The sequence below is a fragment of the Argiope bruennichi genome, chromosome 6 (assembly GCF_947563725.1).
Source record: "Argiope bruennichi chromosome 6, qqArgBrue1.1, whole genome shotgun sequence".
Taxonomy (NCBI): Eukaryota; Metazoa; Arthropoda; class Arachnida; order Araneae; family Araneidae; genus Argiope; species Argiope bruennichi.
In genome coordinates this window covers 102,851,318-102,876,604 of record NC_079156.1, presented here as the reverse complement: position 1 = coordinate 102,876,604, position 25,287 = coordinate 102,851,318, and the positions used below count along the sequence as shown (strand labels likewise).

At 29.6% G+C, this 25,287-nt stretch overlaps 1 protein-coding gene and 2 non-coding genes across 3 annotated transcripts in view; all 3 read left to right on the top strand.

Moving 5' to 3' along the window:
- Positions 1-19,910, top strand: part of LOC129972800 (nose resistant to fluoxetine protein 6-like) — a 75,801-nt gene extending 55,891 nt beyond the window's left edge. The window contains exons 9-15 of the mRNA XM_056087072.1: positions 606-771; positions 3,204-3,283; positions 5,537-5,659; positions 8,969-9,089; positions 10,828-11,014; positions 15,272-15,414; positions 17,469-19,910. Coding sequence (XP_055943047.1) covers positions 606-771; positions 3,204-3,283; positions 5,537-5,659; positions 8,969-9,089; positions 10,828-11,014; positions 15,272-15,414; positions 17,469-17,630 — 982 coding nt within the window. The 3' untranslated portion in view covers positions 17,631-19,910. The remainder of the gene's footprint in view (positions 1-605; positions 772-3,203; positions 3,284-5,536; positions 5,660-8,968; positions 9,090-10,827; positions 11,015-15,271; positions 15,415-17,468) is intronic.
- A 2,558-nt stretch (positions 19,911-22,468) lies between these two features.
- Positions 22,469-22,541, top strand: Trnaf-gaa (transfer RNA phenylalanine (anticodon GAA)). Its single transcript has one exon. It is a non-coding gene; the product is annotated as a tRNA-Phe (tRNA).
- A 9-nt stretch (positions 22,542-22,550) lies between these two features.
- On the top strand, positions 22,551-22,622 carry Trnad-guc (transfer RNA aspartic acid (anticodon GUC)). Its single transcript has one exon. It is a non-coding gene; the product is annotated as a tRNA-Asp (tRNA).
- Positions 22,623-25,287: the final 2,665 nt, after the last annotated feature.

Here is a 25,287-nt window from a genome sequence, read left to right as displayed (position 1 = left end):
CGAAGAAAATGAAGTATTAATAATAATAAAAAAATGTATCATACAAGATTACAAGATTAGTGATGAAGTAGTTACTGGAATAGGTAGGTCTTTAAATTATGAGCAGCAATTTGAGCAAGAAACAAATCATCAATGGATTAATTTGAATTATTTCGAGAATATGGCATACATTATAATGGTGATGATTTATTTGATTTGTTCAATAGCACTAAACCGAGAAGATTCTTTTAGATAATTAAAATTACAAGCACTTTTATAGTAGAAATGTCTCCGCTTATTAATGATATTTGTTTAATGCAATTTGAGGTACATTTAAAGTATAATTACTAATGAGAAGTCTAGATAATGATAGCAATACTTAAAATACTCTATTGTCTATTCAAATAGTATTAAATCAAACCAAACAGTAAATATCAAAATTGCTTTTTACAGATAATAGCCAGCACTCAATTCCTTGATCAGTCTCAAAATTTTGAATCAAAAAATGAATTAAAATAATTTTTTTAAAGATTTTCATAGTCTATTGCTCACTAAATAGAAGCATTTAATGATTCTTAATTTGAATTCAGCTTTCAGTTAATATAAATCTGCTTTCTATCTTTCAGATTGATTCCTCCTCTTGCAGCCACTGTAGGATTTACGCTCGTCTTGCCACTCATCGGTTCAGGACCCTTGTGGGCCGACATGGCTGGGAAGAAGGTTCATAATTGTGAGCAGAGGTGGTGGCAAGTGTTTCTCCCTATTAACACCTGGGTCGATTTCAATACAATGGTAAGGGATTTCAGTTCATTAAAAATTTAATGCAAAAGTTTTGAAACTGCGTTGCACTTGTATCGTTATAATAATACATTACATTATTGTTGATAGTTTAATTTTTACATAAAACATTTAAACGAATATTTAAAACTGATGTGTACTGTCGTATTTTTAAAACATTTTATTTAGATCTTTATTATTGTGATCCGTACATATTGTTACGGAAATCCATCTGGTGGTATATAATTAGAACTCCTGTAAGTTCGATGGCAGATAACGACACTTTTTTTTTTACAAGAATACACGGAAAACAGATAGCAAAACACAGCAGAAATATACAACGATTAGTAGTAAATTAACTAAATACATGTACACTAAGAGCGCTCAGATTGCATCTAGAAAGCTGGCTCTGCAAATATTCCAGAGACAATTCACTTGACTCTGTTTAGCCTCCCGCTTTTTATAGGCTTTCCGACCGGACAGTGGAAAATCTAGAACTTCGAAACATGGTTTACAATAGAGATACCGCCATAATTCTTGTATATTCTAAAACTCATATTTTTCGGCAAAGTCATCAACTGGTTGTCATTAATCTGGTATCCATTTAGCATCCATTAAATTATTTTTAAAACTGTTTTCTTCACTAGGAAACTGATTGCGTCGGAACATTACAGCTTCGTAACAATATTTGTTTTGTTGCTGGCGCTTATGCTGGTGGCCATACTGACCTTTTGCTAGTTATGACTCTTGTATTTATACTGAAACAAATAGTAGGGTTTTTTTTTACAAGAAATTGACTTAAATTATAGCATGTCTTCGGAACTTGTCATTTACAATTCAAATAGTTGAGGATAAAGTTTCAACTTACCGAAATAGGTTACAATGAAATGTTGTCATTCGTTCAATCAATCTAGCTTTATTAATAACTAGCCGCCTTTGGCGACCAGCCGGTTCGCCAATCTTAATGTTCGTTTAAATTTTAATAATTAAATAGGTTGAACCGGAGTTTAACCCCCTTCTTCGCCAAGTTGCGATAACGTGCCAAAGCTGGCAATCTTTATTATGCACTATAATTGAACATCTGCTCCTTTGCTTTTGAACATTTCGCAAGGCCGTTGTTGGCGATTTTTAAAAATTGCGGCAAGCAGGGGGTAAAACTCCGGTCGTACCATTAAATATTTTACGCAATTCCAATTTTAATAGATTCTTCAGCAAAATATTTTAAAGCTTCAAATTTTGATAGTCATATAATTCACTCATAATATTATAAAGGCCTTCAGTCATAACGTGATATGTATTTCTCTAATTTTCGGTTACCCCTCGTAGAATTTCCCGACCTCTAAGGTATACATGTACCAAATTTGATAGCTGTATGTCAAATGACCTGGCCTGTAGAGCGCCAACACACACACACACACACACATTGAGCTTTATTATAAGTATAGATGAGTCTCAATATTCATTATAAAGCGTTATTGCCCATTATTTGCTACAAAAATCCACTCTAACCATGATGAATCCACTCTAATCGTGAGGAATGACCAATGTCTAAACATTTAGATATATACATATACTTACAGCTGGAAAAATGCTCTAAATGTTTCAAAAAACGATATCTTATGTTGTTTAACTTCTGAAATATTCAGGAATTCTAAATTTTTATATTGTCACTCGGTCTGATTTGTCATATTTATTAAAATATTTTTGAAACAATCCCATTGTAAATGAAATATTTTTCCTATATTGCTGTCTGAGTTATGAAAAATTCAATATCACCATTTTATATTATTTTACATAATTTCAATGACTACATTGGTGAAAAATTTGTCGGTCAATGAACGTCACATCCTCATGTCGATCAATGACTAGTCTAAAATAATGGCACTCACAGCTTCATAACTTAATCAGCTTTAGTTTTTATGTTATTTAGAACAGCTTTACATTTGAGATTATATGCATATCTGACCTATCAGATTATACGCAATATGACCTGGGTTTTGTCTTTGTATATGCATTCATCTTCTACAAATTTCTGGTACCAACTGTAAATATGCAGATGACGAAAGAGGTCTTTGTTGAACTGACAACGAAATACACATTCAACTGCAACAATATATCCACTCTTTGCATACTGCATTATACAAAACGAAAGTTCTTGAAGTGTGTCATTTTTTCATAAACAAATAATAGCGCTACTTTTAATGGGATTATCTGAATACATAAACTAAGGTTTTGAACTTTCTTCTATCCAGTGATGTATCATTTGTTTTCCTACTTATTGCCATTCAACAGAAATAAATATTTTAAATCTGCTCCTTATTTTTAAATAACTTTGTATATTTTATTCTTTTTCATGTAGTGGGAAATGTCGAAAGCTGTAGACCTCCAAATTTACTGAATTATTCGGCTATATGATATATTTGCTATTTTCTTCTTCTTTTTTATAGTGTCTCCTTCATACCTGGTATGTTGCTTCAGATGTGCACTTTTACTGTTTGGCATTGTTGGCTTTGTGTGTGCTTTATAGGTATGTAATGAAAACATTCCATCTGAATGTGTGTATTTAATTATTTCTAATCCATGAAAAGTAATTCAGTCTTTCATTTCATATCTTTTTATTTCTCTCACATAAACCCATTTCTGCTAAAAGGTAGATTCTTCACATGACTAAAAATACAGTGTTTTTGCTATAATCAATTTGTAATTCTTTACAATTGATAATAGCAAAAACTATCCATTCTTCAATGGGTTACTATTGTTTACAACTCACACAACACAGGAAAAATTCAAAATACTTATATTTTGTCTTAGTCAGTCGTAACAAATTGATTTAGATTCTTGACACTTTCGCCCCTATCCGATGAGTTCACATTTATTTAATGAAAGCACAACAGCAAATGACTGATCGAAGCGCAGATGTAGACAAATGATTAACAGTTTCAAAGACACAATGTGCCGTTATCTACATCGGCAAAGACTTGTGTTCAGTCAGTGCTTTCCAAAAAAATTCCAATTTCCAAATTTCAACATATCACGTCCGGGTCACCAAGTTGTTCAATCAGTGCATGACAATTCCATTAATGACGAAGCAAAAGTTGAAACTTTCATAGGTTTTATTTTCACACATATATGGACACGGACATTTCTAAGCTACCACACAAACACATCACAACACAAAAGACGGGAGAGAGAGTATGTACATGTGGCCGCTTCGGCGTCTCGAATACATCTGGTTAGGGGAACAGAATTTCCCCTTTTCTCCACCGGAGGGAATCAAAACTCTAACAACTTGGAGCAAGGCGAGTTTGGAATTTATTTAGAAGTTGATGAGATTTTAAGACTAAAGATTGAATAGCGATTGCAGCAAATCTTTTATACGATGTCGAATTTTCTGGAAAAGAATTTCGTGATTCAAAGTCGCCAGATATATCGTCACGTCGCCAAACCAGCCAAGTGTTTAAATTGACCCATCGCAGAGACAAATGCTTCAATATGAATGACAATTATGCTAAAAAGTCATAAACTGTTATTATTTTAATTTCCATTTCACATTGTTATGAATTATATATTTTTATAATTGTATACAAAATTATGTGCATTTTTTATTTATACCCCCTCGTATACATGTTTATTTTTCACTGCTTTATAATTTATGATAAAGTTAAAAAATTAAAAAATAGAATTTCTCTTAAATTTTTTTAAAAATTTCCTCTTAAAATAAATTGGAATAAGGGAAAGAAAAGTTTAAGCAGAAAAATAAAAAATAGATATATTTTTATGATTATTTTTTAAATTGCTAAGTTTTACTCATACAATAAATGTCGTATGAGGCACATCTTATCATTCGATAGAGGTTGCTGAATCCACACCATTTCTATACCCACCAGGGAATCGAGAACAACTATCATACTTGTCTATACTGTATAACTACCTACTATACAACTATCATACATATATTCTTGTTTCTATTAGCACAGGATATTATACTACATCTCTACGATGTTATCTGATACTTTAAATGTCGGTCAAAATCGTAAAGATATCGTAAAAATTTTGTTGTTGGATATTTTGTGCAAATAAAGTTCCCCATATTTGATATCTTTTTGAGGTGATTGAAGTACGGAGAGAAGTCCAATAAGATCGCTTTGGAATGACAGAACTTTATTCCGCAAGGAAGCACGGAACATGTACAGCAAAACGGAGTCGAAGTGTACACAATCCTCAAAAATCATCAACACATACAAGCAAACAGCAAATGTTAAGAAACAACAGCACCCCAGAGTATAGCTAGAGCGCTCAATTCGCGATCTGCAAAGAGAGAAATAATGCCAGTATGACCAACTCCTATTATAAAGAATTCAAAGAGGATGTGGAATTTTCTAGAAGAAGCTTCAACTCTTGGTTCTTATTAGGGATGTCAGAACTTTTTCATTTTCTAAAAGTCTTTTTTGTCACCAAAGTCGAGGATCATTGACCTAGCATCCATTAAAATATCGGTAATGCTCTTTTCTTTACTGGGAACCAAACTGTGCTGGGAAGTAGTTACAGATTTAACATAGTATATTTCTATCGCTATTCCTTTGAGAACAATGGATTTTTATAGCTGCTACGTTGTGCTGTTCAACCTTTTCTCTCCTATTTCATGGAGTACAATACTTGCAGTCATACTTTCCTGACATTTAAATGACAATTGGTTTTAAAATGCAACAAATATATTAATTTTATTTCTTTATTTTATCTGTATACATTAATTAAAACATGTTACTTACTGTATTGATAGATGGCAAGTTGCTGGGTTTGTCTTGCTATTCTTAGTGACTGCTATATGTGGTTTGGTCACCGGTTTGTTGACTGTCATCTATAACTTACCCCCAACTGTGATATTTTTCTCGCCAGATATAGAGTAAGTATACATGAATTACATAACTAAAGTTATTTAGAAATTATTACTTTTTTAATGCATTTTATCTTTAAAAAAAGTGAAGATTTTGTATCGAATTTAAATTTTTAAAAATGTTTCTTTATTATTTGTTTTATAAATTGAAATGTTTCTATATTACTTGTTTTATTAATTGAAATGTTTCTATATTACTTGTTTTATTAATTGAAATGTTTTTATAGTTTATATTTTAATTTTTTTTCAAATATATCTATATTAATTGTTTAATCAATTGGAAAGCCTCTGTATTAGTTGTTTTATTAACTGAAATGTTTTGATATTTAACATTCTATTTTTCTTGAAATGTTCCTTTTGTTAATTTTTAAATAGATTTGTTACAGCATCATTGAAATGTACAGAAATTTAATGAACATTATGCGGGAAATTTAATAGACTTTAGAAAATTATTAGAATATATAAGTGTATATTAGAATATATAAGAAAATCTTTTAACCCTTTAAAGGGCCATTTTTTTCTAGTCATATTATGTTAAAATATTTTTAGGCTTGAAATTAGAATAAGGAAAGGGATTCATTTAGCTTATTAGATAAATTAAATTTGATTAACTAATTAATTCGGTTAATTAATAATTAAGTAACAAATTAAGACACATCATTTTGTGCGAGATAAAGAGCTAAAGCATCTAAGTTTTTGTCTTTCTAAAAAAATTTGTCAGAACTTATGCCAACCTACATAATTTCATATAAAGATTGATAAATTTGGTGGGAAGCATACTTCCCACGGCCCTAGAAAGAGTTAAAGGAATCGTAATCATTTCCATCTAAAGAGCATTCTAAAGAATAGACACTGCTTTAGATTTAATAGAAAATCAAGATATAGCTTTATATTAAAGAAAATAACTGTATGACTTTATAGAAGCATTATAACCATGAGATTGCTGTAACTTTATGTGATATTACAATGCAAAGGAAAGTAGTTCATCAAAATTTGTATTTTTTAAAAAAAATTCTTTTTGAATCATTTAACAGTTAATAAAATTACTTAGTTAGATAAGTTTTTAATAAAGATATTTTAAACAAGCAATTACTGATACTTACTTAATTTAAATTAAGAATTCATCGGAATACATTTTTCTCAATTATTTTTCTTCTTTTCATATTCATTCTTAAATGTTATTAGAATCTGGAAAACCAAGCTATCGTATTCGTATCGTAGCCATGCAATCGTATTTTTGTCAGGGAAAATATTTAGATTCGAATCACATACTGATTACGTATGAATATTTTTCAATCTTACCTACATATGAACTGGTCATTTAAATAAAAAAAATCGTGAATGTACTTTTTTTAACATGTTAATTGAAAAAAAAAATCTGCTATATTAGAGTATTGATTTTATAGTTTCTCTATCATTACTTATGTTTTTGAACTTGCACTCAATTTTACCATGGTGAAATCGGATCCGAAATGGCGTTATATGACATTGTCAGCATGAGAGCAGATAGAAAAAGGCTCTAATAGTTAGTTATAAATTTTTTTTGTGTAAAATCGCGTTTTTTCGGGATAGACACCTATATAAAATAACCGATTACATATCGGGGGTTTTTTTCTGTAGTACATTCTATAGAAAAAAAATTTCTTTTTAATATTTTTTTACCTATAGAATATGAAATATAAATACACAAGAATAAACATAAAGCAAAAGGCGGGACTCGAACAGAGGACCGACAACACACGCGTCAATCGTATTGTTCTGACCACTATACTACACTGCCCAAAGTTCGAAATGGAAATTGAATATTGTGGTGGCAGGAAAATTTTCTTGTGATCGTCGGGACGACGTCACTTTCGTTTCCTCACAAATTCTTTTCCGTTGGGCGCCAATGTGGTGGCGAGAAAATTTTCTTGTGATCGTCGGGACGACATCACTTTCGTTTCCTCACAAATTCTTTTCCGTTGGGCGCCAATGTGGTGGCGAGAAAATTTTCTTGTGATCGTCGGGACGACGTCACTTTCGTTTCCTCACAAATTCTTTTCCGTTGGGCGCCAATGTCGTGGCGAGAAAATTTTCTTTTGATCGTCGGGACGACATCACTTTCGTTTCCTCACAAATTCTTTTCCGTTGGGCGCCAATGTGGTGGCGAGAAAATTTTCTTGTGATCGTCGGGACGACGTCACTTTCGTTTCCTCACAAATTCTTTTCCGTTGGGCGCCAATATGGTGGCGAGAAAATTTTCTTGTGATCGTCGGGACGACGTCACTTTCGTTTCCTCACAAATTCTTTTCCGTTGGGCGCCAATGTGGTGGCGAGAAAATTTTCTTGTGATCGTCGGGACGACATCACTTTCGTTTCATCAGAAATTCTTTTTCGTTGGGCGTCAATGTGGTAAAAATAGTGGTGTATGTCAATAGTGGTCAATGTGGTAAATGTAGATTATTAAAATCCATGCAGGAAGCAACAGGACGAATGTTTTTAGGAACATTTCTTTTAATAATCACATTCACACACTAAACAAGCACAAACACAAAGACAAGACATTCACGCGCGCGGCTTCGCAGTTCAGCATCACATCTCATTCTAATTACAATCGCAATGCACTATGGGATGGCCTAATCCGGCATCGCCATCTAGTATCCAAAAGAGAAGATAAGAGTAATGCAACTGCTACAATATACTTTTACTAATAGTTAGTCATAATTTTTTTGTGTGTAAAATCATGTTTATTCAAGAAAGATGCCTATATAGATAAACGTACAAAAGCAAAACTTTATCTAAATGTAAAATTTGATCCAAATCGTTGGAACTGTTTCTAAAAAATGCACGAAATGAATAAATTTACATATATACAAGAACTGCTCGTTTAAATTTATAAGATAAATATATACCCAACTGTGGATAAATAATTAAAAAATTATGAAGTGTAAGATTTAAATGAATATACATGTCTGAATTACATTACATGTGTATAGATATCTATAAACATGTATTCATAGAAGCTACGTTTTACATAAGTTTCTTTTGTTTTCTCATTGATAAAGAAGTATCAGCACAGAAAAGTAGTATTTCTTGTATAAGTAGATTTAAACCTTAAGCGTTGTCATAAGTAGTATTATTCTAACTGTATAATATTATTTTTTATAAAGACTCACAGACATTTGCAAGACATTCTGAATACTTCAAATCCGCATTTAACCATATTTAGAACAACTGATCTATGAAAAGTATTTCAAAGTCTTCCAATACGTACCTACAATATCAAATCTCTGAACCAAAAGTTAGTTAATACATTCACTAACATATGTATTTTCTTAGATTGACAAAGAAAACTGCAAATCTAGTTTACTTTAGACCCTATCCCCACATTGGAGCTTATTGTGTTGGCTTGCTTTTGGGATACTTGTTATGGAAACACCATAAATGGACACTTACAAAGGTACTGTACCTTTCTGGGTTTTTTTTTCTGTAACTTCATCATAAATAAATGAATCCTTATAAAAGAATGGATTTTTAATTTAAAAGGATTGTTAATGATTAAATATTTTTGATATTTATTTGGCCCTATCGATGTATCACTAAATAGGATTTAATGTATGTACTCTTTAAACATGTCTGTCATTTTTGTCATAAGAAGTTTTGGTGTAATTTTTGAAACCACATCATAATTTCCAGACAAATTGAATTATGATTAATACTAGCTGGGAGGTATCCCCAAAATTTTCTCGCATATTCTCAAATAAACTTGTCATTCCAGAGAAAGCGTTGTATGGCATTGGTGTACAATAGTTACGAAACACACCTTTGGCTTGAATTCAGCATTTTTACCGAATTTGTCGTAACATCCTTGGCGAGCTATTTGGCGATTAATTCCTGGCATGCGATGATAGGTATCCAAAATTCAAAAAAGAATTTGTGTTTTAACACATTTTGATCAACCGATTTTACCAACAATTTGACACAAAACTACAATGAGGGGAGGTCTGAAACATGGAAGTTCGTCAAAATCTCAAGTTCGAATTTTTTGACAATTACTATAGTTTCTTTATACTACATATATGAAAAAATAAAAATAGATGTTATTGTTAGTTGAGTTCTACATTTGCCAAATTAGATGTAACAAGACAAAGATCTACCCCTGTTTTTAAAGTAGCTTCATTTTTTTTATTGTCGTTTGCTCATAAAACGGTTAGGTAATTCATATCATTACGTTTTGGATGGGTTCGTGGATTGAATGGATTTTAATTAAGACTGCACAAACAGAAATTTATTTTTAGTTCTTCTTCACAAATATTTACTGATGATAACAACAAAAATAATTCAGTCTTCAATTAAATACTATAGTTCAAGCTAATTCAGTCAAAAAATACGGGAAAATTCAAAGCAAAACTGCAAATCGACTTAGACTAAGACTGGGAGAAAATAACTCATTTATTTCGTCTCCGGCGTGATCACATGTCATGCTTAATCAATGAGTATCAATTTACTAAACAGCGATTGTATTAAGCCTTATACTTTCTAAGAAGATTCTCGAATTTTCTGGAAAAGAGTAGAAATTCGTTAACGTCGCCAAATCCCCAGATATTTCTCCATGTTTGCTGTAAAAAAAGTAGTTACGAAGCCAAAACACTTTTAATTTACACAATTCTTAAACTGCCAAATTTTCTGGAAAAGAGTAGACATTTTTTAATGTCGCCGAATCCCCAGATATTTCTTCAAATTTGCCGTAAAAAAGTCGTTAGGAATCCAAAACACTTTTAATTTACACAATTCATAAAATCCCGAATTTTCTAGAAAAGAGTAGACATTTCATTGTGTCTCCAAATCCCTAAATATTTCGCCAAGCTTGTCACCAAAAGCTAGAAAAGCAAAACACTTTCAGTTAACAGGATTCAAAACAGAACTTTTAAAAGTGTATTTATAATTGAGTCTCGTATTGTAATGCGTTTTTATATTTATTTTTGATGACTATAAACCATTTCTTTTTCCACTTTTTTAAATATTTATTTTATTTACATTTTTCCTTTGTAAAAACTGCTGTTTTATAAATCTATACCTCTTGCTACGGATAATTTTAGCATCATTGAAAATCAAATAAAGTTATCAAACTAATTTAGAATAATGTAGACATCCATTTCATGCGTATTAAATGAAACGATTCATTCTTATGCCAACAGATGACACAGACAGTTGGCTGGGCCATGTCTGCTACGAGCTGTTTAGCTGTGCTATTTGCTACCTACTCCTGGAGCAGAGGCAACGCCGCCGATCCTGTAGAAGGCGTTGTGTATGCCGTTTTGCATAGAACAGCATGGGCCGCTGGGGTAGCCTGGGTGCTTTTCATATGCGCCATTGGCCAAGGAGGTAATATCATAACGAATGACAAATGTTACATTTGAGTATTATTCCGTATAGAATGTTCTAGAGAAAACATATCAAATCTTAGGGAAATTCACTAAAGAAATCATAGATAGAGATATAGATATAGTATGTTATCGCAATGTAAAGATTCTGCTAGTACAAAAATGTAAAATACGACTGAGAATAACCAGTGGGACGGGTTTCTTCCAAAACTATACTCTCTAATGAATATATTAGCCTATAGAATGCCTTGCATGGCGTTGTCTTACAATAATATTTGCGAAATACTAATTTTCGACGCCAATTTAGCATTTTTACTATAACTGACATGAGAACTTTGGCTAGTATTTTGGCGATCAATCTCTACCTAATTTGTGCTTTACATGCGTTTTTCCAAACTGAATGAAGCCAATGTATTCACAAAATCACATACCAAATTTGATATATTTAAATCGTCATGCTTTTGAATTATCCCGTTTACATGCTTCTGAGGATACAGACAGACAGACAGTCAACCCCCTTCTTCGGTACCGCTGAAAATCGGATTCGTGTCCACACTAAAGATGCTAAATTTGTGTATCGAGTTTTATCTGTTCATCTCTCTTCTTGTGCAGTTATTGAGTTAATTTATAATTGAACAGCCGGAAAGACAGACTTTTCTGAACGGAACTTGCTCCAAATTTAATAGAAACCTACAAATGTGGGTTTAAGACAGTATACCAAATTTGAACCGTCTAGCTAAAGCACTTTTAAGTTATCTTTGACACAGACAGACCGACATTTTTAAAAAATGTGTTTTTTTATCAGGAAGATCTAAAACGTGGAGATTCGTTGAAATCTGGAGTTCGAATTTTTTGACGATTATTATACTTTCTTTATATTGCACGCACGAGAAAATAAAAATGGGCAAACAGAACTTTAACAATAAAGCTTTATTCTTTTTAAAAGTGAGATATTTACCCTTGAAGGATACCAAGAGGAAATTAAAGAGATTAGATGTTTTCTAAGAATAATAATTAAAGTGTCACATCATCATCATCTGACTTCTTCTTCTTGTGTACAGCCGACCACCCCGTCATTACTGGGCGTGGGCAGTATCGACAGGATTTGTTGTGCCCGATTGCTATCTTTAGCATTGTGCATCCTTACATTGACCGATTTGTTAAACTGATTTCTCTTCTAGGTAATTGGCCACAAAGTGGTCAATTACTGTCTTCCTCCTTATCTTTTTATTAAACAAGGAACAGGCCATCACTAAAAGAAAATATCCACAAAATTCTAAATATTTCTCCAAATTCTCTTTTCACAACAACAGAAATCCGAACACTTTCAAACAGTAGGTAAAAAATTAACAATTTTTGACATCATGTCCTTCAGAGTTTTAAGATTACCTGGTACCATCAGTACTGTACTTACGTCATTATTTTCAACTTTCAAATATTTTCTTAGTTATGAGATTGCTATGTATTTCTTTAAATAGTAGTAAATAGTACCGATTCCTCCACAAAAGTATTTAATCATCATCTGACTGGAGTCATTGTTGTACCATATACGCTTGTGGTTCATAAAACATAGAGAGATTACAAGCTATAGTTTGATTGAATTTATCTCACTCGAACTGGCTGGTTAGATGAGTAACAGAGATGAACAACGCCATCAAAATTCTCACCAGAGTAATTGCTCCTCACAATGGAATCAACATTATTCCAAGAAATTTCTTCCTTTCTTGCTTTCATAGTATCTAAACGCACACTATCATTCGTTAGTCCGAGCAAGCCGAATGATGACTATTTATTTGGACGGACATTGAGTACATTGCTTTCTTTTTATTTCTAGTTGCCAGAGTAACATTTCTTTCTTTTTTCTTTTTTTACCATATTTATTCTTTCAATAATTATATATTCAAAATATTGTCAATTTTTTTTATCATTATTGTTCGTATAATATTTTTTTCCTTGCTTAAAAAAATCTACCTACATTTGTATCAAACCGTATACAAAATAGTAGCTCTCGAAATGGAGGTGTGGTGTTGAAATGTTAGATGTCAAAATGCTCCTTCTTTCTTAGCTTCCCCGCTCTCTAAAATACGGTATCATTTGTAGATCTAAGAACACCGAAAGCGCGATCATTTATTTGGACGGACATTAAGTGTATTGCTCTCCTTTTGCTTCTAGTTGTCAATGTAACATTTTTCTATATTTTTATACTCAGAATATTGTAAAAATTTCTTTCTTATCTTTGCTGTCCATATAATATTTTTTCCTGCTTAAATGACTCCTATCTACATCTATACCAAGCCGGATTAGAGAAACATGAGCTCCAGAAACAGAGGTGTTAGGAACCTCATTTCTTGCTTGCACATTCTGAACACATACAACCATTCGTTTGATCCAGGCTTTCCGAAAGCGGATCAACATTATATATATTGTTCTTATGCTTCTGACCGAATAAATAGTTCTTTGACATGTAAATTCAGTACCTATCTGAAATTTATTGAGATCAAATGGTATTACAATGGTGACTTTTCTGAAAAAAATTGGTAAATATTGAAAGTTAAAATTTTTGTGCCAATTATTGTGCTTCAACTCACTTTGAAATTTCAAAAATCATGTACTGAATCACAAACACTACTACTATATAATGTTCCATGTTACTATATAATGATCTAATTGACACTAAGTGGGAGATAAGCAGGTGCAAAGTTTTTGTTAATGTAATTTTTCCAACTTTTTTTCTGAGAATTAAATTATTCTAATGCCATCTAAAATTTTAGAACAGTGCTTTAGAACAGAATTCTTTTTAGATTTACAAATGCAAACAGGTAGGCATTTTGTACCCTCCTCCCCTTTGTTTTATAACTTTGAATAGTTCGGAGTATAATGCAGATATCGGTTTAAAATTTATATGAAATATTCCTTCGTATACTCGTGCTTAAGTGAACTTCTAAAACTTTGTTCACATTAAAAAATATTATTACATCTACATATATATATGCACCTAATATATACTTAAGTTATTATAAGCTTAAAGATCATTTTATAAATCTTTTTAATAGCTATAATTTTTTTATTTAAATATTTCCTCTTAGATCAATACATTTATTTAAACGTGAAAAACTTTTTCAACTTTTCATCCCCCCCCCTCAAATCCTCATTGTGCTTGATATCAAAATGCAAATACATAGGTTGTTTTCATATGTCCAATCGAAAAACTTAAAGCAGTAAAATTGTGTGTGTGTGTGTATTTTTCTTCCTATTTTTATTTATTTTTCATTGCACGACAATTTGTCAACCAATTATGCCTACCATTTAAGGTATCCGACTAGGTTCGGAGGGGATTTTTTTAAAAAAATATTTTAATGTTTATATGATGTTTTTTTATTAATATAAGGATAAAATGATGAATGAAAGTGAAATTATTTAATATCTTTTGAAGAAAAGGCACATTTTGATGAAGGTTCTAGCATTTATTTACAAAAGCTAAGATTGGTCTAGAGAAAAAATGTGTAACAGTTTTTCATTTTTCTTTGTAACATTACATGTGCAACATATCTTAGAATGTAACTATTATCTAAGAATTATATTCAAAAATAATATTTGTATGTGTAATTTAGGAAATTTCGGAATTTTTTTTCAACAATATTTACATGAAACAATCGTAAGTCCACTTCTACAGCATTCAACATCAAATGCATACTTCATTACATTTTGAATAACATAATGAGCACTAATTATAAATTTCAATATGATATCTTAATTATTTTTTGAGATATTATTTTATTTCTCTATTTTATACTCTTACAGGAGATTTATGAAAAATCTCGTTCTTCAGAAAATGCATTTAAAGTTTTTAAATGCTTATAAATAGGCATCACTTACATGTCAATAGTTTGCCGTAACTTGGCTTCTAATTGATATAGAGACAAAACACAGATATCAATGGAAACAGAAACGTACCTATTTTTTGAAACTGAAAAAGAAGAACTTTCATCCAAATTCATGTTTTTAACCTAGTCGGATACCTTAAAATCTACTGTTGATTTTTTTAGTGTTAAAGAACCTTCACCATTTTGCTATCATTAACTGATATGTAGGGAATCTTCCTTTTTATTTAATATTTCAAAACACTGAAGTTCTAGCTAATAATTAAAATTAACCATTACAAGAAAATTCGTCATGAAGATAAGGTCTCAAGTACCTTGTTTTTCAATATTTTAGATGAAATGATGAATATTTAATCAATATTTTTAATTATTTCCAGGAAATTTAAATAAATTCCTCTCATGGCAACTTTTCACACCTCTGAGCCGTCTCTGTTACTTTATCTACCTCCTCCATTTTCCCATCCTGTGGATTCGCATCAGCTGGCGAAGGACATTACTCCCTTTCCATCATTACGACCTTGTAAGTGTTATTTCTTTTTGATTATTTCAAAAAAAAATCCGCCTTTCATTGACCTTTAACAGATGTATCAAATACGGTTAAAAATACGTTTCAAAGCGGAATTACTTGGTGACAAATGTTTTGTGAAACTCACCACTCTATTGTCATATTATTTCTACGGCAAAGAACTAAAAGAAACTCTTGCAAACTGTCATGTATGCCAGGTAGACCGAGAGACGATACGATTCGTTTTACATACACGCAAAGAATATTTATTAGTATTAAGATGCACAGGCACGAACGAGCATAACAACAACTACACCGAACAAGTACAACACGAAGAACTACGGAACTCCAAAAGGTAAGAAAAACACGCGCACGTCACACAGCCTGGAAGGTTCTCTAATCTGGCTGTTGCCAGATACATAACACAAACCATCCTTCATAACTCCAAATTATCTTTACAATGATGATGCTCCATAGACCCAGAGGTGAATCATTGGTATTATCTTTTGAGCAGCATGTAAAAGACGATATCTATTAATAAAATGGCAATATTTATCATGTGGAGCAAAGGTCCATTGAATAAATAACCATCCGTTTGCTGGAGTAACATGTATTTTCACTCCTCTGTAGTCCCTTTTATGCAATGGGAGCTTAAGCTTTCGGAAGGCGACAAAAATCTAGAAGCTAAACTATAAATAAGAGACGTGTAAATCGTGATAGATAAACGCTACAAAGTGTAAACGTCGGATATCAACTCAATATGAAATCAAGGCTACCACACCACAGTTACCCCTCCATTGCTTAAACATTTAGAATTATCTAACTGACCGCCTTCGCAACAACATGGAAATGGGAACTAAGGTTGAATCCTAATAGCCTACACTGGCCATTCTGTGTTGCTTTCCGTAGAAGGTACGTTCAGTCATGGAAATGATGGTAACTCAAACCCACAGCATTAATGTAATGGCGTAAGAAGCGAAACCCTACCAATATACAAGAAGCTCTTCATTCCCATGTCTGAGGTGCCCTCTGCAGAATTAAAGTAAACAGATTATTTTCCAAAAATAGTGTCTACTTTACTTTTGATTCTTGTGCAACTGTTTAGGTGGAATAAAAACGAATGGGATGAAGGTAGTAAGATTACTTACTGAGCAATTAGTTATATGTATAAGTTAAGTTACAGGTAGTATAAGCCAAGCCTTTGTATATAATAATAGAATCCAATATAAAGATTGACAAAAAAAATCTACAAAAATCTTCAACTTTTTTATTACAACACACACACACACACACACAAAAAAAAAAAAAAAAGACATCGTAAGACAATACTCTGAATCAAATAGTGTACTACCAAAAATATATTTCAGCAATGGGAGTGGCGTCCAAAAAGTTCTCTCGCACGCACACTAATAAAACTTTTGTCCCAAAAAATGCCTTACATGGAAATATTAATTATACGAAATACTATTATACGAATATTAATAATACGAAATACTATTATACAAATATTAATAATACGAAATATTATTATATGAATATTAATAATACGAAATACTAAATAATAGTGCGAAATATTAATCTTGGGCTTGAATTAAGCATTTTTACTGAATCTATCGTGTGATCCTCGAATTTTAGTATCAGTGAGTTTTCTGGCGATACATCCCTGGTATGAAGTTATGGGTATCCGAAAATCGAATTTGTCTTTTAGACTCTTTTTACCCAACCGAATGAGACCAAAATTTCAAAAAGAATTACAATTATTGTCACAAAATAACATCCTAAACTCGATATATTTATGTCATTGAGTTTACATGCCTCAATCATTCTTTAATCTTGAAAAAAGTTAATTATTGCCATTATGATAAATAGGGATTTTTTTTTCACATTATCAGACCTGCAAATCATATTGGAGTTGAAATAAATTTTCAGTATGTAATTTCAAATTATTTAGTTTCCCATCTTTTATTTAGCATTCTAACTTTAACATTTTATGAAAACTATAGTATATTTTATAGAAAACTCAAAAAAATTATTCAATTTTATTTCATTTCTATTTCTTTTTCTTCCAGATTACGGAATTTTCAGGTATTTTGATTATCACTTTGGTTTTGTCGCTGGTGTTTCACCTTGCATTTGAAGCCCCTTTTCTGAAACTGGAGCAAATATGGTGTCCAGAAAGGGCGAAACCAAACGAAGTGAAGAAGCCATTAGAAGATGCGCATGCCACATGATTTGCTTGCCAAAAGTTCAATTCTGGAATCTTATAGATTTTCCACGTGTATATATTTGTATATATGGTTCATAATCTGGAAATTCGTTAGATCTACATATTGATGTCTGTAAATGTCCTAGAGAAGCTCATAATTTTTATTTTTTTAAAAATATTTTTCTGAAATTAAATTTTTGAATTACTGAGATCAAAATATTATGACAAGCTGATCATATGACTTATATCATTATGACTCATATGATCATATGACTTAGTATGATCACTTATACATTACACATATATAAATATTTGTAGTCACACATGTCACAGATTTGATAAAATGAAATGCAGGAATTTGCTACATCATTATGACTCATATGATCATATGACTTAGTATGATCACTTATACTTATACATTACACATATATAAATAAATATTTGTAGTCACACATGTCACAGATTTGATGAAATAAAATGCAGCAATTTGCTACAGCCAATCTAATCTACAAAAAGTCGACTTCAGAATGAGATAAAATCGATAAACTTAATTATTTTACTATTTTTCGCCAAATATGGTAATTTTGATAGACATTTAAAAAATTTATAAAATGGTGAATTTTTGGAGATTTTTTTGGACTGTTGGTGCAATTTTAACATACTTGGCGACACACCGCACTATGTTCTTAACTCTTACTTTCAAAAACCTTTGATTTACAACTAATGTACTTATATATCTCCATGGCGAGTTTTCTGCCTTGTTTATCAACAACGCCGTAAAATAAATCTACTATTTAAACAATCGCCAAATTCATTTGGCGTCTATTTTGAACGCCAAGCTCAAACTAGTTTTCTTTCTACAACATGAAATTTGTTCAGTGTTTTCTTTTGATTGCAAATCCTTTTTCATTCGTTAGTCTCTTTTCCCGAATAATTAATAATAATAAATTAGCGGGAATGGTATCCTTGAAACTTTCTCGCATAGTTTTCAATAAAAATCTTATCCCTCTTTCTTTGCATAAAATTGGAGTGCTAGGGTAAGGTTACGAACATCTTACATGGCTTTAGTGAACTATAGTTAAGAAATATAGATCTTTGAAGTGAATCTAGCATTTTTACTGAATCTATAGCGAGAATATATATCTTGGGCACATTTTTTCCTGTCAACTGACACGAACATTTGGCAGTACACTGCAGTTGTACTCACAAGATAACATATCAAATTTCATTGATTCATTTGATTGATTTCGTTTATGAATTATTGCATATGCACGCACGCTACAGACCGACAGATGGTCAATTGTTTGACGGATTTGGTCCAAAATGTGATAAGTATCTATATTTATCACTTTTGTATATTATCTTTGAATAGAGTTTTAAATACTTAACTCTTTGCGTTTTGTAATTATAAAGTTCAGTTGTATTTCAATAATCGGGCCAACAAACTTTTCGTAATTCCAAATACCAAATTTCATCTGTCTAGTTCAAATATTTTTCTAGTTATGACGTTTCCAAGCAGAACAGACTTACTGACGTACAGATAGACATACAGACAGAATAATGCCATAAACGTGTTTTTCGAACGCAATGAAGTCCGAAGCGTGGAGACTAATGAAAATCTCTAGTTCGAAATTTAACAACTGCAATACTTCCTCTATTCTTCGTCTACGAGAAAGTAATGAAATAGTAATTTCCAATATATAAAGAAAGCTAACTTTTCGAGCTATTATTCCATAAAAGTGACTTGTCTTTTATATAAAAATGAATACCCCAAGTATAATTGTTGAAAAATATTATGATGGTTTTATAATATTAAAAATACTTTAAATCTTCATCAATATGCTCAGAGCGTTAATTTTTTTAAAATTTCATATTGGTAAAGCATTGTATTGAAAGTTTTATACACACAAATTATACAAAATAAAAAACTCATCAATATCCTAGATAGAAATTGGTCTTGAAGTTGTTAATCACATTATCGATGCTTGGAAGTTTTATACGAATTGAGTGATGAAAAATCGATTTCTCAGTCTATTGATAATAGATTTGGTGAAACGTAAATTCTTCATTGTTAGTTTTCAAATGAATAATTCAACTAATGTTCAAAATAATGCTTCTGTGTAGTGATATTTTTAAGAAAAACAGCATTATTTTTAAACATTTTATAAGTAAAATATTCAAATTTCGTGACATGTCAAGTTTCATCTGTATGTGACATCGCAAATATTTATATATATATGAAGTAAGAAATTTTTTTTATTGAAGATATTATTATATATTATTATTATATATTTTTATTGATATACCTCAGATACATTTTTTTATATTTTTAAAAAAAAAATTTATTTTAGTTCAATAAAAAATTTTTTTATTGAACTAATTGGAAAGTACTCATATGCAATCTTTATTCTGTATTACTAATTGTATAATATTTGTAGTACAATATACATACAATTATTATCGAATATTTATAGGTAGTTCATATTTTGCGACATTTTATTACATGTGGTTAAAAATTAAATATGAATTTGAGGTTTCGATACTCTGTTCTTATTATTCAAATTACGATTAAAAATATTTTATTTCAAATGATTTTATTATCAATGTATATAAAAAAATTATATATATTTATACTTTGCCAGCATCAAAGCAATTTTTATATAGTTGATTCTGAATTAAAAGTTGAAAGTTAATTTCTTCTTTGATTGACCTTTCATAATTTAGACTGTACATATATGTTTTTTAATTGTTATGTTCTTACTAAATAAATGAGTGTTGTATTAATTATTTATTATGTGATAGAATCTTTAATAAATGATATAGCATATATTCATTTGCATTATTTATTTTGTCATTTTTTAAAAACTTTTCAAAATGCTAAAGAAAAAAAAATTCGGAAATATTTTGAAAAAAAAAAATTAATCAAAAATATTTTTTGATTGCGAATAAGTCTATAAAATTATTCTTTATATATCGTTGTACGAATTTATTTAATATCTTAATTGTATGAAACATTCTACAATCAGATACATATGAAAAAAATCTATATAAACAAATTGTATCAAATCGTATATGAAAATGAAGAACGTCTAAAGTATTTAAGGCTATCGAAGTCTTATTTTTATTTTTTAAATTACCTGATATACTCATCATTTCTCCAGACAAAAATACTTTAATATCTAATATTTATAAAATAAAAAAAATATTTTCACATAAAATATTACTATACATAACATCTCTATTATTGTTTGAACCATCTTTGAATCAAAATGAGATTATCAGCTGATTAAATTGACTTTTAAAATCATCCTAAAATTAATTTTATCAGTAAGTTAATACGTTTTAAAGAATGATATAAAATTTAACTGAGCATTGCAAGTTGCAACTTTGGGACAAATAAAAAAAATAATTTGAAATAACTGCATTTTAATTCAATAATAATGGCACAACCAACCATAAAACAGAATTTTCAATACAATAAAAACAATGTTTTCAATTAATAAAAAATTAGTTCCTTATTAATTGATACGGAACCTACACTAAAACTTTCTTTTTATTTATTATTATAATGAGTAAAATTTTTATTATGCGGTTATTATTATTAGGGAGTAAAATTTAAAAAAAAAATTATTCTATAATTTTTATGTTTATTATGTACAATATGTATGATTTGAGATTCAATTTTCACTGACTAACAGTTGTCATGGCAACAGAAACATCTGTTATATGTCATAACAATGACAAATCTGATTCGCACATCGAATTACTAAATGTTTAATTTTAAATCTGAAATTAAGTGAAAAATATTAAATAATTTGAAATGCAAAAGTCACTTAGAAGCGCATCATTATTTCAAATGCAATTTTATTATTATAAGAATTTTTAAAAATAATCGCCCTAAATAGCACATATTATGTAATTAATAAGTTAATTAAATTTATATGTCAAGAAGTTAATTCGAATATCATCACACTAGGAAAAAAATTGTCCGATGAAAATTTAAATAAAACTTTCTTTGTTTATTTTTTTTAATCATTAAAACGCACAAATAAATATTTTTGATCTTTTGTTATATCTGTTTATTTGATTAATTATAGCAACTATTATACAAGCTTTTCATTCTGTTCGAATTAAATTCGAATTAAAATTTAAAATATCCGAATTTGATTTGGATAAAAATCTTGTTTGTCCAGTGTTAATTTCCGAATTTTTTTTTTTTTTTTTTTTTTTTTTTGTTAAATTTAAGCATTCAAAACATTCGATTATAACTGGATTAAAAATAAGTATATTATCGATCGGAAAAAACTTGATTATAAATGAAATTTAAATAAAGCTATCATTAAAGTACTGAAATAACCGCTTTTAGATCTTTTGCTATTACTTATTATTATTTTTTTTAATTCAGCAATTATTCTACAAGTAAGAAATTAAAATGAAATGGCATCAATGATCTATAATTTATTTATATTATAATACTTTATTAACAATTAGTTCAAATGTAATTAAATTTTATTTTCGGTTGTAGTTAAACGTTCAAAATGGAAAAAAAAAAAAAATGCTATTTACCCTGAAACGATAATGCCCTTTTTTCTAATAGCAAAGTTAGCATTACAAATCTCGAATATCAACAGTTTAAATGCATTTTCGAATTTCATAAAAAAGATGCCTTAGATTTGTGTATTTAAAACTACTCGAAAAATTACAAAAAGTAAAGTTAGTTGTTGCATTTTATTCGATAAAACTACTGGTTTTTCAAAGATAGCGAAGTCCTCAGCCAAACCCATGCGCATGCGCATAACTCCGCTCTCAATTGCTTATGGGCCTCCCATGCAGCCAGACGTTTGATAAGCCATTTCTTTCCGTGCCGAAATAGCTCAGTTGGGAGAGCGTTAGACTGAAGATCTAAAGGTCCCTGGTTCGATCCCGGGTTTCGGCAAGTATCTTATCCTCGGTAGTATAGTGGTCAGTATCCCCGCCTGTCACGCGGGAGACCGGGGTTCGATTCCCCGCCGGGGAGGATTTTTTTTTTCTTTTCATTTATAATTAACAATTTTTAAATTTCTTAACAGTCTCCACATATCATAAAAATTCGTATGAGTAAATTGAACCGTTTCATATTTTTTTTTTTTTTCTGTTTGCAATTTTCAGATACAACGATGTATAGAGAGTTGCAGAATTTATTTTTGTATTTAAGTCTGCAGAAAAAAAAAATTATTTAAAAAACAAATATCCTTATGTTTTTATATGGATTGAAATAATTATAAATATCTTTTGGAATTAGAAAATTTTGTAAATTCACCAATAACACCATTCTAAAGCAATTACAATCATAGAAAAATTTTTATGTGTTTGTTATCGCATTACAGATTTAAAACAATTAAATCATCAAGAAATTGACAATTAGAAAAACAAAACTAAAAATAATGATTATAAATGTCAAAAACCAAAGGAATAAACCTAGAAAGTATGTTAGAAGAGGGGAAAAAAATTGTATGCCTTGAAAAAAATGCTGCAATGATATTAAAATATGTGTTAAAAGATTTTATATTATATGTACAGGTTTTTCTCTCTTATATGTTACTTATTTATTATACATTGCAACTTTAAAAAAAAACAGAATCAAAGCGAATATTTAATTTTCTCGCTTACCTATAAAAAAGATGCAAGCATAAAATAAAAAGATTAATACTAATCATAAAAATACTTTCTATCTATAATTTTCCATTTTCATTTAATTAATCCTGTAATTTTTTTCACACTATTATCTAATTTTATATCTTCCTATTCTGAAAATTTGCTGTTCTACTTACTCAATGTAATAATTTTAGAATACTTCAAGTATTAATGTATTAATATGGAATTAATATGGAGTATTAATCAAGTATTAATATGGAATTTTTTTTAAACATCTATACCTTTTTTTAATTATTCATTTTTAGCTTATAAATTTGGGAAACAATAATTCTCTGCACGTTTGACACGCTGAAACAAATGTGGATATTATAAATATCAATCGTGTAGATAAAGTTTTTCTGTCTTTGCTCAAATAAATGTATTATTATTATTTAAAGCTATCATCTGAGAGTTCTAGAGATTCCAGGTTACTTTTAACAGAAAGAGATGGTTTTCATCATAAAGAAAATATGCTTACCTTTAGAATACATCCTTTCTTTCTAGAAAACTTAATTATTTATTAATTACATTCATAATATTTTATTAAATTCAAATCAATATAGAATTTCTTATATTAATTTCTTAATCAATATAGAATTCTCTACTTCCTTCAGGGAAAAAAATCAGACGGCTTTGTTGTGGCGCCATCTATTATACAATTTTAAAGCAACAGTTGAAGATTAATTATTATGTTGCCCGAACAAAAAGATAAATTTCCATCTCTTAAAAATATACTTTTTCACTTTAAATAAAAATCAATCGGTTTTAAATACTAAGTAACTTATGTAATTAAAAGTAAATATGTAATATAGCATAAAATTAACAATTAAGAAATGCAAAACAATGAAAATTGATGAAGAAATATCTAAATTAAACCATTAACTCTTAATCGCAATATTTTTAATGCTATGTAAAAGAGATATATTAATGCACAATCGAAAAAATATAACATCAACCACTCTAAAATCACTTATTATTAATAAAATTTTCTCACTTTTAGTTCCAGAAACTTTTATTTATTTATTTTTAAATTTTATTTGATTAGCAAGTTAAGTTTATTTGATGCTCAAGCGCAAGTATGGCCAATCATTATGACTTTGTTTAATAGTCGAATGTAAAATAATTCTTAACTGTTTTTAACTTAGAGAAACTCCTTTCCCAATTTCTATAGTTTAAAAAAATTCTTAAGGAATTCTAAACCTTGGGCTAAAATTTAACTATGTTATTAAATTTAATATATAACAAACTTTCTTTTTTTGTTTCAAAAGCGTAGATATTGATGAAATTTTCTCTGCTGATTTTACCTCATATATATCAACAGAATTATGATCAATTATCATATATTCCAAATTCTTACAGTGTTTTAGTACAGTTTCTATAGACCTGGTACTTAAACGTATGTATTATATCAGGCTTGAAAATAGTTAATGTGCTGGTTAAGTTGTTCAAATCTAGTATCATTCGGTGCATTTAGTGCTTATTCAATGTAAAATAAGAAAATCCATCTTATATTTTCGATAGGTACATCTCATGAAGATGTATTTTTCTTTGGTTTTGTAATTGTTGATTCAAAATTGCCTTCCAAATGGGTGGCAGGTTCTTTTTTTCTGTAAATATAAATAAAAAGAATATCTAATATAATAATATATGTTTTTCATAAAAACAAATATTTGGACAAATTATAAATAATCATTGAATATTTTTTATCACTCTTGATCTCGAGTTTTAATTCAATCAATCAAATATTTTATAAAATGCGTTTTTTCAAAGCAGTAACGTAATAAATGTCTTTCCATTATGCTTATTAGTGATTAAGACGATCATTTTCATGAAACAAAGCTATAAATAACTGTACTTACGTAATAAATTCAAATTTGGTATAACATTCTATTGATTGGAAAACTGCTTGTTTAGATTAATAAAGTATTTATTTAATTTTATTATTAAGAATACTTTATTTATTCGATTCTATAATCACTTTATAATGAAGCAGTATTCTTTAAACTAAA